Source organism: Pantherophis guttatus, chromosome 8 (assembly GCF_059756535.1).
Source record: "Pantherophis guttatus breed Tessera chromosome 8, ASM5975653v1, whole genome shotgun sequence".
Lineage (NCBI taxonomy): Eukaryota > Metazoa > Chordata > Lepidosauria > Squamata > Colubridae > Pantherophis > Pantherophis guttatus.
In genome coordinates this window covers 82,998,125-83,015,000 of record NC_142070.1, presented here as the reverse complement: position 1 = coordinate 83,015,000, position 16,876 = coordinate 82,998,125, and the positions used below count along the sequence as shown (strand labels likewise).

At 39.2% G+C, this 16,876-nt stretch overlaps 1 protein-coding gene across 7 annotated transcripts in view; it reads left to right on the top strand.

Annotated features, from left to right (window-relative positions):
• Positions 1 to 16,876, top strand: part of SLIT2 (slit guidance ligand 2) — a 194,851-nt gene that overhangs the window by 115,492 nt on the left and 62,483 nt on the right. For all 7 annotated transcript variants that reach the window (XM_087874999.1, XM_087874997.1, XM_060688976.2 and 4 more), the window contains exons 6-9: positions 7,680 to 7,751; positions 13,383 to 13,454; positions 14,384 to 14,547; positions 15,993 to 16,131. In XM_087874999.1, the coding sequence (XP_087731125.1) occupies positions 7,680 to 7,751; positions 13,383 to 13,454; positions 14,384 to 14,547; positions 15,993 to 16,131 (447 nt within the window). The remainder of the gene's footprint in view (positions 1 to 7,679; positions 7,752 to 13,382; positions 13,455 to 14,383; positions 14,548 to 15,992; positions 16,132 to 16,876) is intronic.

Sequence of the window (16,876 nt, the reverse complement as noted above, 5' to 3'; positions counted from 1 at the left end):
GGATGCTACAATGGTCGTAAGTGTGAAAAATGGTCATAAGTAGCAAAGCACGGTTATCTAGCTAGTACTGTATATTTCCTGATTAGGGTCTGAAGTTCAGCAGGAAATGTAAGTTGAGAAATTCTGGTTGTAAATATGAAATATACAAAGCATCCTATGTATTTTGGCTACTTTGGATTGCTTTCTCTATCGGTTAGGTTTTTGGGTAGTAAAGAAATATAAAATGGCTCCAGTCCTTCACGGAGAAGAAATTTCCTAAATAAAATAGGCCGGCCACCACATTGTAAAAACAGTGGGTGGCAATTTTGCTGATTATTTTCTTCCTGAGTCTCCCTGGCTCAGTCCAATGGCTTTTTCCACTGGAATCCACTTCTCTCCTTCGGTTTCCATTCAGGCTAATAGAAGAGGCTGCCTTCTCCAATCTGTAAGAAACTCTTTTGCCTGTGAGGATCTGATTTCTCTCTAGGTTTTGAAAGGCTGAAATGACCGTTTTATGTGCGCAGTGCAAGCAAACCTTAGCAGCCATTTCACTATTAGCACTTAAAAAAAAAAGAAAGAAAGAAACATTTTGGTCATTCAGATGATTTAAAACAGGAGGACATTACCACAATACTCCAATTTTACAATACTCCAAAAGAGGCATCGGTTTTACGTCAGAGGAAAACAGTTTGATTCTTAAAATGAAGCTAAGCAAAAATAATTGTTTTGTTTTCTCACTTGGGATAGACCTAACTGGATTTAACTTACATATTTTCAACCGCCTTTTAACCATCTTGTGCTATTATTCCCTGGCCTCAAGTAATGCAAAACAAAGAGGAAACATTACATTTAAATCACCATCTTGTTGCTAAGAAAATGGGCTGTGCCAAGTTTTATTCCAGGGCTCGATGCCAAGTGAAGAGAAAAATAACTTTTTGCAAGGAAACAGGAAGTTTGAAAGTTATTTTTCAACTTTTCCACAGTGGCATTTAGAAGGCATCGTGAAAAGAAATATTTCCCCGTTTTTTTCCCCCTAATGCACCTGAATTCTTGCCAATTTGGGGGTGGAGGGGAAAATCGGCCTTTCGATTCTTTTAGGACAAGATTAGCTTGAGTGCACTCTATGCTGTTAAATCCTTTCCCTTTGTGTATAATACAGATGATTTAGGAGGAATTGTGTCAGAGCTGATTTATATATTGATAGCTCAGGATAATAAGAAATGAGCCAACATTCGGTTCACCCTTTTATAGATGGACCTGAAGGCTGCATTAGGCAAATTTGACAGCATTAAAAGATTTTATCAATTTGTCTCAGAACAATTTTTCTTTTGTGTTGTGTCAAGTGATAACATTCCATGCCATCATTCTAATTTAATGGCTTTGATAAATGGTTCCAGAGGTTAAAGAACTAGACTGATTATATTATTTTGGCCCTTTAAAATAAAAGGCCTATTAGCTTAATTGTTAAATGTCCTTAATTATTGAAAATGCCAAGCTCTTGAGAATAGGTGTGAGTGTGTAGGTCTGTGTGGTGTGTATTTAAATGAACTGCAACACAAATATTGCACTAAAATCATTAACTGCAATGTCTGGAAAATTATATATATATATTGGTTATATAAGTATTATGTTGCAGGAACAAAGTAGGGAAAAAAAACCCACGTAATTTAAATATAACTTCTCTTCCACAATTGGAATTGGTAAAGAGTTGCACCAACCTGTCTCAAAAACAGGAACTGTGAGAGGGACCTTGGAGTCCTCGTGGACAGTCACTTCAACGTGAGCCAGCCGTGTGCAGCAGCAGCCAAAAAGGCTAATACAATCCTCGGTTGCATAAACAGAGGCATAGAACCAAAATCACATGAAGTATTAGTACCGCTTTATAAAATCATGGTAAGGCCACACCTGGAATATTGCATCCAGTTTTGGTCACCACGTTACAAAAGAGAAGTTGAGACTTTGGGAAAAAGCGCAGAGAAGAGCAACAAAGACGATTAGGGGACTGGAGGCTAAAAGGCGAAAACATACAAAGAACGGTTGCAGGAATTGGGTTTGGCCAGTCTAGAGAAAAGAAGGACTGGGGGGACATGATAGCAGTATTCCAGTATTTGAGGGGCTGCCACAAAGAAGAGGAAAGGGTCAACTTATTCTCCAAAGCAACAGAAGGCAGGAGAAGAAACAATGGATGGAAACTCATCAAGGAGAGAAGCAACCTGGAATTAAGGTGAAACTTCCTAACAGTGAGGACAATTAACCAGTAGAAGGACTTGCCTTCAGAAGCTCCATCACTGGAGGTTTTTAAGAAGAGTCTGGGCATCCACTTGTCTGAAATGGTCTAGGGTCTCCTGCTTGAGAAGAGGGTTGGACTAGATGACCTCCAAGGTCTCTTCCAGCTCTCTATTCTGATTGATAAGATAAAAAGCTAAATTTCAGTTAGAGGTTGTAATAAATAGAAAATAAGATTGTAAGATTTTTCCCCTCCCAAGTCCATGGGACTTTTGAAATATATCCCCAGATCACCAAAGAGTCCATGAACCCCAAGTTAAGAAACCCTACTATACGGTTTACTATCAAAATTATTTCTAAGAAATAATAAAAACACAAATGAGGATTGGTTTGATTATGTCAAGTCAATATCTATCCCAAAGTTTCTCCATGAGGAGGAGCAAGGCCATCCAAAACAGCAGAGATGCAACTGGAGAAGTTAGAACATAGAATAATAGAGCTTGAAGGGACCTCGGAGGTCTTCTAGTCCAACCTCTTGTAAAAGCAGGAGACCCTCTACCATTTCAGACAAATTGTTGTCCGTTCTCTTTTTGAAGGCCTCCAATGATGGAGCACCCACAACTTCTGAAGGCAACTTCTGTTCCATTGGTTGATTGTCCTCACCATTAGGAAGTTTCTCCTTAGTTCCAGGTTGCTTCTCTCCTTGATTAGTTTCAATCTGTTTCTTCTTGTCCTGCCCTCTGGTGCTTGGAGAATAGATGGACCCTCTTCTTTATGGCAACCCCTCAAATATGCAGAGTTCCAATATCTCAGGGGCTGCCGCAAAGAAGAGGGAGAGTCAACCTATTCTCCAAAGCACCCGAAGGCAAGACAAGAAGCGACGGATGGAAACTAATCAAGGAGAGAAGCAACCTGGAATTAAGGAGGAACTTCCTAACTGTGAGAAAGATTAACCACTGGAACGGCTTTCCTCCAGAAATTATGGGTGCTCAGTCACTGAAGAAGAGCCATTTTTCTGAAATGCTATAGAGTCTCCTACTTGAGCAGAGGGTTGGACTAGAAGACCTCTAAGGTCCCTTCCAATTCTGTTATTCTGCTGCAGAGTAGAGGAGTTTTACGTACCTGAAGGCAGGACAAAAAGCAATGGGTAGAAGCTCGTTAAAGAGTGGTCCTACCTGGAACTATGGAAAAGCTTCCTGACAGCAACAGCAATTAATCAGTGGAACAACTTGTCACCTGGAGTTGTCAGTGCTACGTTGCTGAAGGTTTTCTAGAAAAGACTGGACCACTATTTGTCTGGGGTAATATAAGGTCATCTGTCATGGACATGGGGCTGGACCAGGAGACCTCTCTAAGGCATCTTATAGCCATTTGACTCTGTGAAGATTGAAAGACTGTTTTTGAAGGACCGAGTACTACCTGACTGCTTATGTTGGGGTCCAAGGCTGAGGAACTTGAAATTGCCTGCTTAAATGTAGAATTATGGACATGATAAGCCTTGTGGAATTCTTGGAATTGAATGGGCTTGTAATTCATCCCTAAGGAGCCACCAGAGGAAACATTTTGCTAAGCAAATGTTCTGAACTATGACACAAGTACTCCAACATGGTTAGAGTGACTTCCGTATTCATTAGTGTGACAAGGGCTCAGTCCTTTTCTCACTTCCTTAGTAAAAACTTTATCTTGGTGGTGTACAGAGTATAACCAAGTGTATTTGGGTTTAGAGTTAAGAACACGGCAAAATAAAGCATGCTTCTTAGTAATGTTGTAGATCCAAACTATTAGATCAGCTGCAGCGTATATTGAAGGAACCCCCCTACTTATTAATGATATAAATGCAAAATCACTCCAGCTCATGTCAAAATACACTTAGAAGTCAAGCTTTATGGACCTCAATTTTTGGCAGAGTTAGCGTTTAAATAAATATACTGTATATATTTACTTCTCACTAGTATCTAGTTTGCTAGCATGGTATAGAGAAAGAAAACCAAGTTTCGGTGTCCATGTCTTTATATTCACCTTCCTTCAAAGATAATAACAGTGTAGATCAAGATAACAAATGCACTCATATGCACAAACAAACACACACACACATAGGTAAAGGTTCCCCTCGCACATATGTGCTAGTTGTTCCCGACTCTAGGGGGCGGTGCTCATCTCCGTTTCAAAGCCGAAGAGCCAGCGCTATCCGAAGATGCCTCTGTGGTCCTGTGGCCGGCATGACTCAACGCCAAAGGCTCAAGGGACGCTGTTCCCTTCCCACCAAAGGTGGCCCCTATTTTTCTACTTGCATTTTTTACCTGCTTTCGAACTGCTAGGTTGGCAGAAGCTGGGACAAGTCACGGGAGCTCACCCCGTTACACGGCACTCGGGATTCAAACCGCTGAACTGCCAACCTTTCCATCAACAAGCTCAGCATCTTAGCCACTCAGCCACCACGTCCCCATACACATACACATATAAATTTATTAATCCAAATTTTGGATGATACAAACAGTCCTTGACTTACAATAGTTTGTTTAATGACCATTCAAAGTTTCAACGGCACTGAAAAAAGTGACATAGGACTGTTTTTCACACTTATGACCATTGTAGCCTCCCATCTGGGTGAATTCAGATGCTTGGCAACTGACCCCATCTCAGACACGCCAACAACAGCGGAGCCTCCTACAACTGACCCCATCCCATTGGGTTCACAACCCCTGGTGATCACAGAAAAGGAAGTGCAAGACTCATTTCACAGACAAAAGCCAGGAAAAGCTCCAGGCCCAGACAAGATAACTCCTCCTCCTTGCTTAAAAGTCTGTGCTGACCGATTGGCCCCCATCTTCACCCGTATCTTCAATAAATCACTAGAGATGTGCTATGTTCCTTTTTGCTTCAAACATTCTACTATCATCCCAGTGCCGAAGAAGCCTACCATCAAGGAACCGAACAACTACAGACCAGTTGCTCTAACATCTGTAGCTATGAAAATCTTTGAAAGGCTAGTGCTGTCTCATTTGAAAACTATCATGGATCTGCTGTTAGATCCCCTGCAATTTGCATACCGAGCAAATAGATCAACAGATGATGCTGTTAATATGGCTCTGCACTACACCCTACAACATCTTGAATCTCCAAAGACCTACGCAAGGGTCCTCTTTGTAGACTTTAGTTCAGCATTCAATCCCATCATTCCAGACATTCTTCTAACTAAGTTAAACAAGCTACAGGTACCTGAACACACTTGCAAGTGGATCATAAGCGTCCTAACAGACAGGAAGCAGCAGGTGAAGCTAAGCAGAATCACATCAGATACCTGTACAATTAGCACAGGCCCCCCCCAAGGCTGTGTGCTCTCCCCACTTCTCTCTGTACCCCAATGACTGCATCTCTAACGATCCATCTGTTAAACGACTGAAGTTTGCAGATGACACAACAGTGATCGGTCTCATTTGAGACAATGATGAATCCGCATACAGACAGGAGGTAACTGAAGACACTCAAAACCGTAGAAATGGTGGTGGACTTTAGGAGAAACCCTCCCATCCTTCCACCTCTCACAATACTACACAATACAGTATCAACAGTAGAGTCCTTCAAATTTCCAGGTTCTACCATATCGCAAGACCTAAAATGGACACCTAACATCAAAAACGTCATCAAAAAAGCAGAACAAAGAATGTTCTTTCTGCGCCAACTCAGGAAGCTCAAACTGCCCAAGGAGCTGCTGATCCAGTTCTACAGAGGAATTGTTGAGTCTGTCATCTGCACCTCCATAACTGTCTGGTTTGGCTCTGCAACCCAACAAGACAGACACGGACTTCGGAGGATAATGAGAACTGCAGAAAAAACAATGGCTACCAACCTGCCTTCCATGGAGGACCTGGATACTGCATTAGTCAAAAAGAGGGCTGTGAAAATATTTACAGACCCCTCCCATCCTGGACATAAACTGTTTCAACTCCTACCCTCAAAACGACACTATAGAGCACTGCACACCAGAACAACTAGACACAAGGACAGTTTTTTCCCAAATGCCTTCACTCTGCTAAACAAATAATTCCCTCAACACTGTCAAACTATTCACTAAGTCTGCACTACTATTAATCTTCTCATCGTTCCTATCAAATTCCTATTTGATTGCTTATTTGTACCCTATGACTATCATTAAGTGTTGTACCTTATGATTCTTGACAAATGTATCTTTTCTTTTATATACACTGAGAGCATATGCACCAAAGACAAATTCCTTTTGTGTCCAATCACACTTGGCCAATAAAGGATTCTATTCTATTCTATTCTATTCTATTCTATTCTATTCTATTCTATTCTATTCTATTCTATTCTATTCTATTCTATTCTATTCCATTCCATTCCATTCCATTCCATTCCATTCCATTCCATTCCATTCCATTCTATTCTATTCTATTCTATTCTATTCTATTCTGTTCATACTTACGACGGTTGCAGTGTGATCCCTTTTTGCGACCTTCTGACTAGCAAAGTCAATGGGGAAACCAGATTCACTTAACAACCATGTTACTAACTTAAGAACCGTAATGATTCACTTAACAAATATGGCAAGGAAAGTTGTAAAATGGGACAAAATTCACTTGACCGTTGTCTCACCTTAACCTAAATGTTGGGCTCAATTGTGGATGTGAATCAAGAACTACCTTATTTATTAGCCACTTAGAAATAATGCAGAGGTTTGTTTGTTTTGCAATATGCATCATTGTCCGTGTTTTGAATTAGAAAACCTAACAGTTTTCAAACAAAAGTTGATTATGGGGTATTTTTACCTTAATGTTTGAATTTAATAACGCCTGGACTCCGCCCTGATCAGCTCCATAAATCCAACCTGCCTTTATCTGCATAGAGGCACGTCAAATGCCAACCGCCTTCGTGGACTGGGGTTTATTTTCACGAACTGCAACAGGCAGGGATTTTAAGACAACCGAGGCAGTGTCTGCCCCCAAGGATTTTGGAAAGAGGCTGCCTGAGCAGAGCAAAGGGTGGTTTTTCCCGCTCCTGCCAAGGATGCTGAAATTAACATGCAGCTGTGCTTCTCTGATAAATGGATTCTGTTGGGTCACCGAGGGGATGCACGACATTAAGTGATTTACAGCCCTTTACCTTAATGAAATTGTTTCAGCGAGATGACGCTGAGAGCTTTTAATGGATAGCTTTTCTTGATGTAATGAAATTGCATTCCTTTGGCATTTAATATAAGGTGCAGTTATTATTTACTGGAGCTTTCCCAGGGCTGTGGTGTTTTTGCACACGGCGTACAAAACAAAAAGGGAATTTTTTTGTGATCGCATCCAATCCAGGAGGCCGGGTGACTTTCTTGAAGCGTCCCAAGGAGTCCATCTCCGTTTGTACGGCCTGCCTTTCAAGCCTCTTCTCTTAAGGAGCCCTTTTTCTTTAAGCCACCCAGTGTCTAGCTTTCCTCTGCTTCACCTGTCCCCTCCTACTCTCTTAAACAGGCAACTGGATTTCAACCAGATCAGCTGTATTGAAGATGGGGCATTCAGAGCGCTGCGGGATCTGGAAGTACTGTGAGTAGCATCCTCTCTCCTTCTCTCAAACGGGAAAGTCGGATTCTAGGAGCTGAGCTGGGTAGCTGGAGTGGCTGAGGGTCAGAAGGCTTAAGCAAAAGGATGCCCTTGTGATTCAAACAATTTGAAATGTATGGGAAGTAGGAAGAGATTCCTTGACTCCCAACACCGTCTATGGTTATTCAAGGCAAAGCAAACCTCTTTGAAAAGCAGATCGAAGGCTTCGATATTTCAGTTCATTTTGGTCCATGCATTCCCCATTGTTCAGATCCAACACCGTTCTGTTCTTTTTCCATATCATTGTTTTGCACTGAGCAAAGGGAAGCCTTGAATGTCCTTAAGCAGCTTCAGATCACAGCAGGATATTAGCTGGTCCCGTTACATGGGGTTTCCGACAGATGTGGTTTCCCCCCTATTAAGGATGGGTATTTATTTACTGAGTAAGATCCTTCCCCAAGCTGCTAGTTGTGGAATAGCTTAACAGAAGTCAATAGGACTTTTTCATCAGATATTAAGCACCAAAGTATTTCTTGGAAACCCTTCCAGTATGGTAGAGTTTTCCTGCAGTGAACAAATCAATCTTTTAATCCCCCAAACTTCTTTCCAACTATTGAGGATAAATGATAGTGGCTCATTAATTTTCATCAGTGAAATAATTTATATGCTGTCATGAAACAACCAATCAGTCTGATTTGCATGCTCTTTGGGTAAAGAAAATAAGGCTTACCAATCACTTATTAAATATGAAATTTCACTACAAGACCATGCCATCTGCATGAACCTATGCATATGTTCTTTTTTTAAAAAAAAAAAAAGTCTTAAAAACTAGTTCGGTTGGCAAGATTTTTATAAGTGAGATGTTTTTATCTCATCTTTCAGGATTACATTTCAAAGTGGACTTTTAAAAAATATTTAAAAAATAAAATGTAGAAAGCATCAGTAGTCAGATGAAGATCATGGTTGTCCCAAAAGTGCTTTTTTTTTTTCAAAAGGCAACTGGACTTCTTTGTTTTTCCTTGAAGACGTTTTGCTTCTCATCCAAGAACTGAAGAAGCTTCTTGGCCGAGAAGCGAAATGTCTTCAAGGAAAAACAAAGAAAATCCAGTTGTCTTTTGGGGAAAAAAAAGCACTTTTGGCTTTTTTTGTGCTGAGAAGATTTGGAAAGTGTTTGAAAAGAATACAGAAAGTATGGAAAATATTGCAGCACAGTTGATTGATGGATTTTTTTTTTCAATTGGTGAATTTGGTTTTTCCTTTTCGTCACCTCTCCTTTTTTAACTTGAACTTAGTAATAGTGAACAAATACAAGGGATTGGGAGGAACTGCAATTTAGGGCAAGTCTTTGGAAGAATTGAAACCGTCTTCTTTTATGGGACAAATTTGGTTCTTTCAGCTTTCATTTGGAATACATGAAACCAAATTTCCCCAGTAATTCTTCATTTTTTCCTGTGGAAAAATTCCATAAGAATTTTCCGCCTTATTCTTCTACCTGTCTCTCAAAATCACAGCATCCTTGCATTTTTGAGGTGTTATAGGGAAAAAAAACCACAGGACCAGACCAAGCCCTTCAATGCAGGAAAGATTTATTATGCATAAGGTTCAAACAGCAGTTACACAGCAAATTGTCTGAACCCCGAAGGTTGTACAGAGGCGTTACTTATATACTTTTAAACTACGTAGATAATTGTCGAGGGTGCATTAAGACATATTTGGTCTTGTGATGTTTGATTCTTATGAAAAAGGTGAAATGGAAATCATTGCTTTCTTTTTAACTTTGGGAGGGTATTTCACTTCAGGTGATATGAATTTTGCTCCATAAACTGTTGGGCTAGCTAAGAGGAAAGTATTAGTTTCCCTACTCTTAGCATGGAGATTGTAGAATAGATCTCCAAAAGGACCTGTAAAACGGTTGCAATTGCTAGATTTGACTTCAGCAATTGTTACACACTTCACTATTTTTAAGTTTTGAAAATCGGTTTCATTGTTTTGCTGAATTCAATCATCTTTTGTTGGCTTCGTACGAGGGGTTACTTTCTCTGTTCCTTTTTGCCCGAATGCTTTGGTCCTTCAACATAACATTTAATCAAATAAAATGAAAATGATTTTATATAGCTTTACATTTCTTTTCCTCAGGGCTGTGGCCACTTTTTGAAATTGAAGTGAGACCATCAGCTCTTTAAAGCAGCCATGTCCCTCTTATAAAAGGTTTCTGAAACAGCTGATCCAAATCCTTTTAAAGCATCCATTGTTCTACTTTTTGTATGAAGACTTTTTCTTTAAATATTCTGCGTATTTTAAAGAGGATTTTTTAACATCACATTTTAGACATTTCTAAATGCTGATATTAGCATATCTCATGACAGACAAATATATCTGTATTCAGGTACATGGTCTGAATTCGACCTGACCATTAATAACCTCTTTAGAAAGGGCTGGGCATAAATTTTGTTACGGTGGGCACCTTATCTACAAGTTATAAGAAAGAGAAACCATCTTCCTGTTCCTGCCCCCTTGCATTATCTCTAAAGAAATATGTCATGTTTTGTTTTTTTTTTACAAATCTTGAGACTTTTTTCCAGCGGTCTGTGTGTTTCACCAGCAGCTTATTATCATAATGATCATTTAACTATTTAAACTATCTCTTTATGCCGGTATTTCTATAAAACATCCAGCTATGAAATCAGTATGACCAGCTTATTAGTTTGCTTCTAACTTTTCATTCAGGTAATTCCACCATTGCAGAAGTTTGTGATGTAAATGTTGTGATTATTATTATTTTTTGACATCCGCTCCCTCTCTGCTAACTGTCCTATAAAGATTCATCATTTAATCTGAAAGCAATTGTTTGTTTCAAAGGAGAATGTACAAAGAGTAGCCCTTAATTGAATGCTGTTTTTTTTTCAACCTTGGCTACTTTAAGATGTGCGAACTTCGACTCTTCAGTGCTGGCTGGGGAATTCTGGGAGTTGAAGTCCACACATTTTAAAGCTGTCAAAGTTGAAAACCGTTGATTTAGTGACAATAGAGATTCTCGGTCATCCAGGTCATGGTTGTCCCAAAGGTGCTTTTTCTTCAAGAGGCAACTGGACTTTCTTGTTTTTCATTGAAGACATTTCGCTTCTCATCCAAGAAGCTTCTTCAGGTCTTCAACTCTTCAGAACTGAAGTTCTTGGATGAGAAGCGAAACATTTTCAAAGAAAAACAAGAAAGTCCAGTTGCCTTTTGAAGAAAAAGCACCTTTGGGATTGATTTAGTGATAACATTGCTTAAGTAATGAATATTTGACTGTGAAAAGTGGGGACTTGATCTTTGTAAAGGGTAACTCATTTGAAATAAGACTCTTCTGCCACATTCTCAGTTGAGTGGCATTAAAAAAACACACTCAAGAAATGTTTCCAGTTGTGAACACAAGTCTCATAATTTGTGACTATGTATACAAAAGTGATCTATGTGGATGATTTTAGGATGAGGAACTTAGTTGTATCAGGAAAACTGTTACAGTGGTGATTTGGTATTTACAAGCAACATGCTTCATAAGTAATTTTATAAAGAAGCCATTCTTTTTATATTTAACACAGTTTATGTATTGATAAAAAACCTCAGTGACTAGTAATTCATAATCAGAATCACTCCTGTATCCTGATATAGATGTTTAATATAATTGGATAGTCTTATATCTCTTGGCTGACCTCTTTAGCATAACAGAGATCACTTTAGAATAACAGAGTTGGAAGGGACATTTGGAGGTCTTCTAGTCCAATCCCATGCCCTGGCAGGTAACCTTATTCCAGACAAGTGGTTGTCCAATCTCTTCATAAAAACTTCCAGTGTTGGAGCATCCACAACTTCTGGTGGCAAGATGTTCCACTGGTTTATTGTCCTCACTGTCAGGAAATTCCTCCTTAGTTCTAGGTTGCTTCTCTCCTCGATTAGTTTCCATCGGTTGCTTCTTGTCCTGCCCTCTGGTGCTCTGGAGAATAGCTTGACCCCCTCTTCCTTGTGGCAGCCCCTGAGACATTGGAACAATATGCTATTAAGGGTTCTTGATAAACAATATGCTATTAAGGGTTAAATGCCTTTCAAAAAATATTTCTCAATGCTTATAGCAAGCAAAGATTTAAGGCTGATTCACATGGATCACATTGACCTGTTCCAACTGTGGTTGGATGGAGGACTTGATCCTCTGCTCATCTTTAGCATATATTGCATATATTTTCATGTTTTCTGCCTCCACATGAAAAGTTGTGCTTTCTGTCTTGAACTGCTCAAGAGAAGCTGTTTGACTTGCCTGTTGGGCTTCACATCTGCAATAGGACTCCTCTAGGGCTGGTTGCTGCTCTTGGCAAACGTTTTTCTCCTTCAGTTGCTGAAGTGGCTGCTTCACTCAGAGCAACCTTCCCCAGTTTTAATGCATAAAGTCACTGAAACCTGCTGGTTCTCTAACTGACCCAGGTATATGGGTGGCATGACTAAATCTTCCTGTTCAGACGGAGGTTTCTTGTTGTCAAAGATAGCACTATTTTCTTTGTCATGTCTATATCTCTGTCTATCTTCCATCCATCATCTATCTATCTATCTATCTATCTATCTATCTATCTATCTATCTTCCATCCATCATCTATCTATCTATCTATCATCTATCTATCTATCTATCTATCTATCTATCTATCTATCTATCTTCCATCCATCATCTATCTATCTATCTATCTATCTATCTATCTATCTATCTATCTATCTATCTATCTTCCATCCATCATCTTATCTTCCATCCATCATCTCTCTCTCTCTCTCTCTCTCTCTCTCTCTCTCTCTCTCTCTCTCTCTCTCTCTCTCTCTCTCCCTCTCCCTCTCTCTTTCTATCTATCTAAAAAATTTAATATTGTTTACAAAGTTAAAGCCTTGGTATCTGCACATATGTGTACATAGTAAATGGCTTTAAAATAAACAGTTTCTGTTCATTTTCCCAAGTGTGACTCCCTATTCTCTGTCTCATCCACTATTGGAGTAAAATCACAATGGCATTGCACAATGGTAAGATCTGCTCGGCACGTAGAAGGTTCCTACTTTGAAGTCCAGCAGAAATATTTTTAATTGCTATTGTGGTTGTTACTATTCAAATACAGTACTCTGTGTTTTGCAATATTTATTCAGTTGGGTTATTTTGCAGCTTTGGTAGCATCTTTCTAAGCCAAGTGTTGATAAAAATGTTGAAATTTGTTACCTTTTACTGCATGTCAAGAAAATGCTTTAGCTACCATGATGTTAGAACAATGCCTCAGCAAAGGGTTTGTGATTACCTCAACATTGTTAAATTTTCATTCTGAATTTTGAGGGACTGCTATTTCTAATTCCAGATATTTTGTTGATTTTATTTGTTTATATTTATTTATTACATTAGCAGTCTTCTGCTTGCCATGTGAAAAGGTTGAGGCACAGGGGCCTTTAAAAAAATAAAGATAGAAATAATCTGTTCATTTCCGGTTTTCAAAATTGGGGCCAGGAATTCTGCTTCTGTTCATTATTTTCTTTCTTTCTTAGTAATGGAATGCAATATTGTTCATAGATATAAGAGTAACTGGAGACCTTTGTACCTAAATAAATAAATAAATACCTATTTTTAATATTTTGCAGCACTCTCAATAACAACAACATCACACGACTCTCGGTGGCAAGTTTCAACCATATGCCGAAACTCAGAACCTTGTAAGTAATTACAGTTTCCTACTAGAAAGGTGTCAGAATCTGAGGATGCCTTTTGAGAAGTCCGTTTTCCCTTTTAGAAGCACCGGATTAAAGTTTTGGGACATTCTAAATCTGCTCCCATTGGCAGATGGGGAGGGAATTGAATTCAAGGAAAAGAAATGTATAATTTTAGGAACTCTGAAGAGAAATAGTGTTTCATTGAAGACGGGGGAAAAAATCTCACTCTTGTACGCTCAGAGGTAGCATGTTGATAACATTTAGGCCAATAGATTGTGTTTTTTTAAAAATAACCAAATATCGATAATATCAAGAAGGATAGATTGATATTTAAAGTAGTACAGATATATTTGATGCAATTAGTGGTATCTTGTGGAATTAAATAAGTCGTGTTTCATTTAATTCCACAACTCCATCTGTGACTGGCTGTCAAGTATGATAAATGAGAAATATTTGAACTTTTTTTTTTTAAAAAGTAAGCCTCAGTGTTTAATTAAATCAAAATACTTTTTCCAGATTCTTCCTAATATAAAAAATATAAGGCCTCTCAACAGTGTTTTAATTGAATCTTGTCGGCATTTGCCCTCCACTCCTCAAGCTGAAACTTGCATGTGAAATACGCCTAAATATATTTGAATAAATTCTAATCTGTGTTAATTTAATGCAGTAGCAAGGTTGATGCTCCCAAAGCCTGAATTTCAATATTAAACAATATTAGCGTCTGAAATAATCAGTTCCTTTTGGGCCGACAGCAGGAATGAATGGTCGCTTCCCAAATGAGGAGGGCAGGAAAGTGTCATATTTTAACCTTCAATCTGAGTCGGCATTACAGGCGTAAATAAAAGCATTCTATTGATCTCGTACTCTTTGGTTCACTTTTCCATCTTGTGCACTGACTTTTGAAACTGTGTGTGTGTGTGTTTTTTTTCCAGCCGCCTTCACTCCAACAACCTGCAGTGTGATTGCCACTTGGCTTGGTTATCAGACTGGCTACGTCAACGACCCCGAGTCGGCCTTTACACTCAGTGTATGTCCCCGTTACACTTACGCGGACATAACATAGCGGAGGTTCAGAAACGAGAATTCATCTGCAGCGGTAAGATCAGTCGGGTGTTTCCACCACCCCTTTAATAGATGCAAGACGAGATTGAAAAACCACATTTGCGTGCTAGTTTCACTAACAAGTAGTCCATGGAAGTCTGCTGGAAATCCACTTTTCCAGGATTCTGAGTGGCGCAATGAAGGCTACATCAGAAAGCTGACTTAGAAAATGGACTTGGAAATCTTGGTTTCATCCTCGTTTGGCTTGTAGAAATGCAATCCGCATAACTAGAAAAGTTGGAGGAGGGGGAAGGAACCAATATTCTGGCCCTTATTTACGTCTTTCGTTCCTTCACACAGTAATTCTTTCCTGCCTGATAGAAGTTATATCGGCTCCTAGGTCTACAACAACTTATGTTAGAAGAAGAAGGAGGAAAGCTAGACGCTACATATTTGATTGCCACAAACTCTGGCTTTTTCATAGTAACAGCTCAGTGCAAGAGGTGAAATTATGGCTCTGCGGAGTTCCACATCCCCATCCAAAATTAATAACTTACTTTTGCACAAAAAATAAATAAAAAAGCCTGAATGAGAACAATAAACAGCAGGCACCTTACATATTTTACCATCTGTGGGTTTCTTGTTTGCTTGTCATGAAAGAATTATGAAATGACAAGTGATCCGTTGCTAACATTTGTCTCTTTTTCTCTGTTCATAACCTCCAGATGAGGAAGAAGGCAAGTTCACTTTTAATAATAACAATAATAATTAATGATAATAATATCATCATCAATTGTATCATCAGTTAATTGTCAGTCACTCTTAATACATCCCAGTTGCCCAAACCTGATGTATAAAACTGTAACGTGGACCGTTCTTTTTTATTCCTCCCCTAAATGTGTTTGATGGTTATGCTTGATGAGAAGCTCTGCAGATAATGTCTAAAATGCACGCAAAGGAAATATCGCAGCCTTGCTAATCTTTCCCAACCTGGATTCCTTCCAGGTGTCTTGATCGACTCCCGTAATTCCCCAGACAAAAACTTGTTACAATAATGGTTGGGGTCAGTAGGGTAATAAAACATGCACTTCGAACATGGATTTATTTCCCTCTTTCTTGCCGATGGGATGCTATCATTCTGAACTCCTTTCTTTTTCGTTGTTGTTGTTGTTGAACTAGTTGCGAGAGAGAATGCATGTCGCATGTTGAAAAATGTTATTTGCTTTTCTACCATTCAAAATTAAAATAGAAATACCTATAAATAATATATTACTCAAGATGTTGGTACATCGTTTGAAATCTGAGTGTCCCCAACTGTGGTTTTAACTCATCTACGGTACTCGGTGGAAGTGTCTCAATGTGAGTTGTGGTGGGCATTTTATATTAAGAAGATTGGGAAGGCTTCAGAACGGTCCTTCTGGGATCTACCCGTCACTTCGTTGCACTTTTCTTGAATAGCCGTCTTGCAGCTCTAGAAGTGGCCATTTGTTGCTTTTTCAGGTCACCAGTCTTTTATGGCTCCCTCCTGTAGTGTGTTGCACTGCCCCGCTACGTGTACCTGTAGTAACAACATTGTGGATTGCCGAGGGAAAGGCCTTACTGAAATCCCCACCAATCTTCCGGAAGCCATTACAGAAATGTAAGTAACGAGGTCTTCCTCCTGTCTTTCTAACATCTGTTATCCAAGGTTCGTGTAATCATGAAGTGGACCGTGGAGAAACAGGGTAGATCTTCCTAGCAACTTAACTTTCCTGCGAATGAACCGATGTGGCTTTGATACAACTTTGTATTTGCGTCTGGGTAGTTGCGTCACTTGAATTGTTGGTATTGTTGCTTGCAAAAGCTTTCCGTCCACAAAGAGACAGAAATTCCTAATAGGTTCCTCCCAACACAGCTTTGGGGAGGGAGGGGGCACTATTTGTCCCTGCACAAATAGACTTAAGTAGCAATTCCATACTGACATAATAATATAATAATAATAATAATAATTTTATTTCTATACCGCCCTTCTCCCGAAGGACTCAGGGCGGTGTACAGCCTATTTAAAAACACAGACAAACAGCAATTTAAAATAATTAAATAAATTGGCTCATTTAAAACCCCAAAAAATTTAAATACCCCAATTTAAAACTATTATGTTGATAGTCCGGCCTGGCGGAACAACAGGGTCTTCAGTGCGCAGCGAAACATCATTGGTGAACTCCAGGAGTTCAATATATTGATCATTAGATATTGACAGCTCAGGATTTATGACCTTAACTCTTATCAATGGGATCTCCAATGAAAATAATGGCTGTTTGGTTGAACAGTTAATTCATTAATTATATCAGATGTAGAAGGGTACCCAAGTGACTTTAGAATAGAATAGCAGAGTTGGAAGGGAC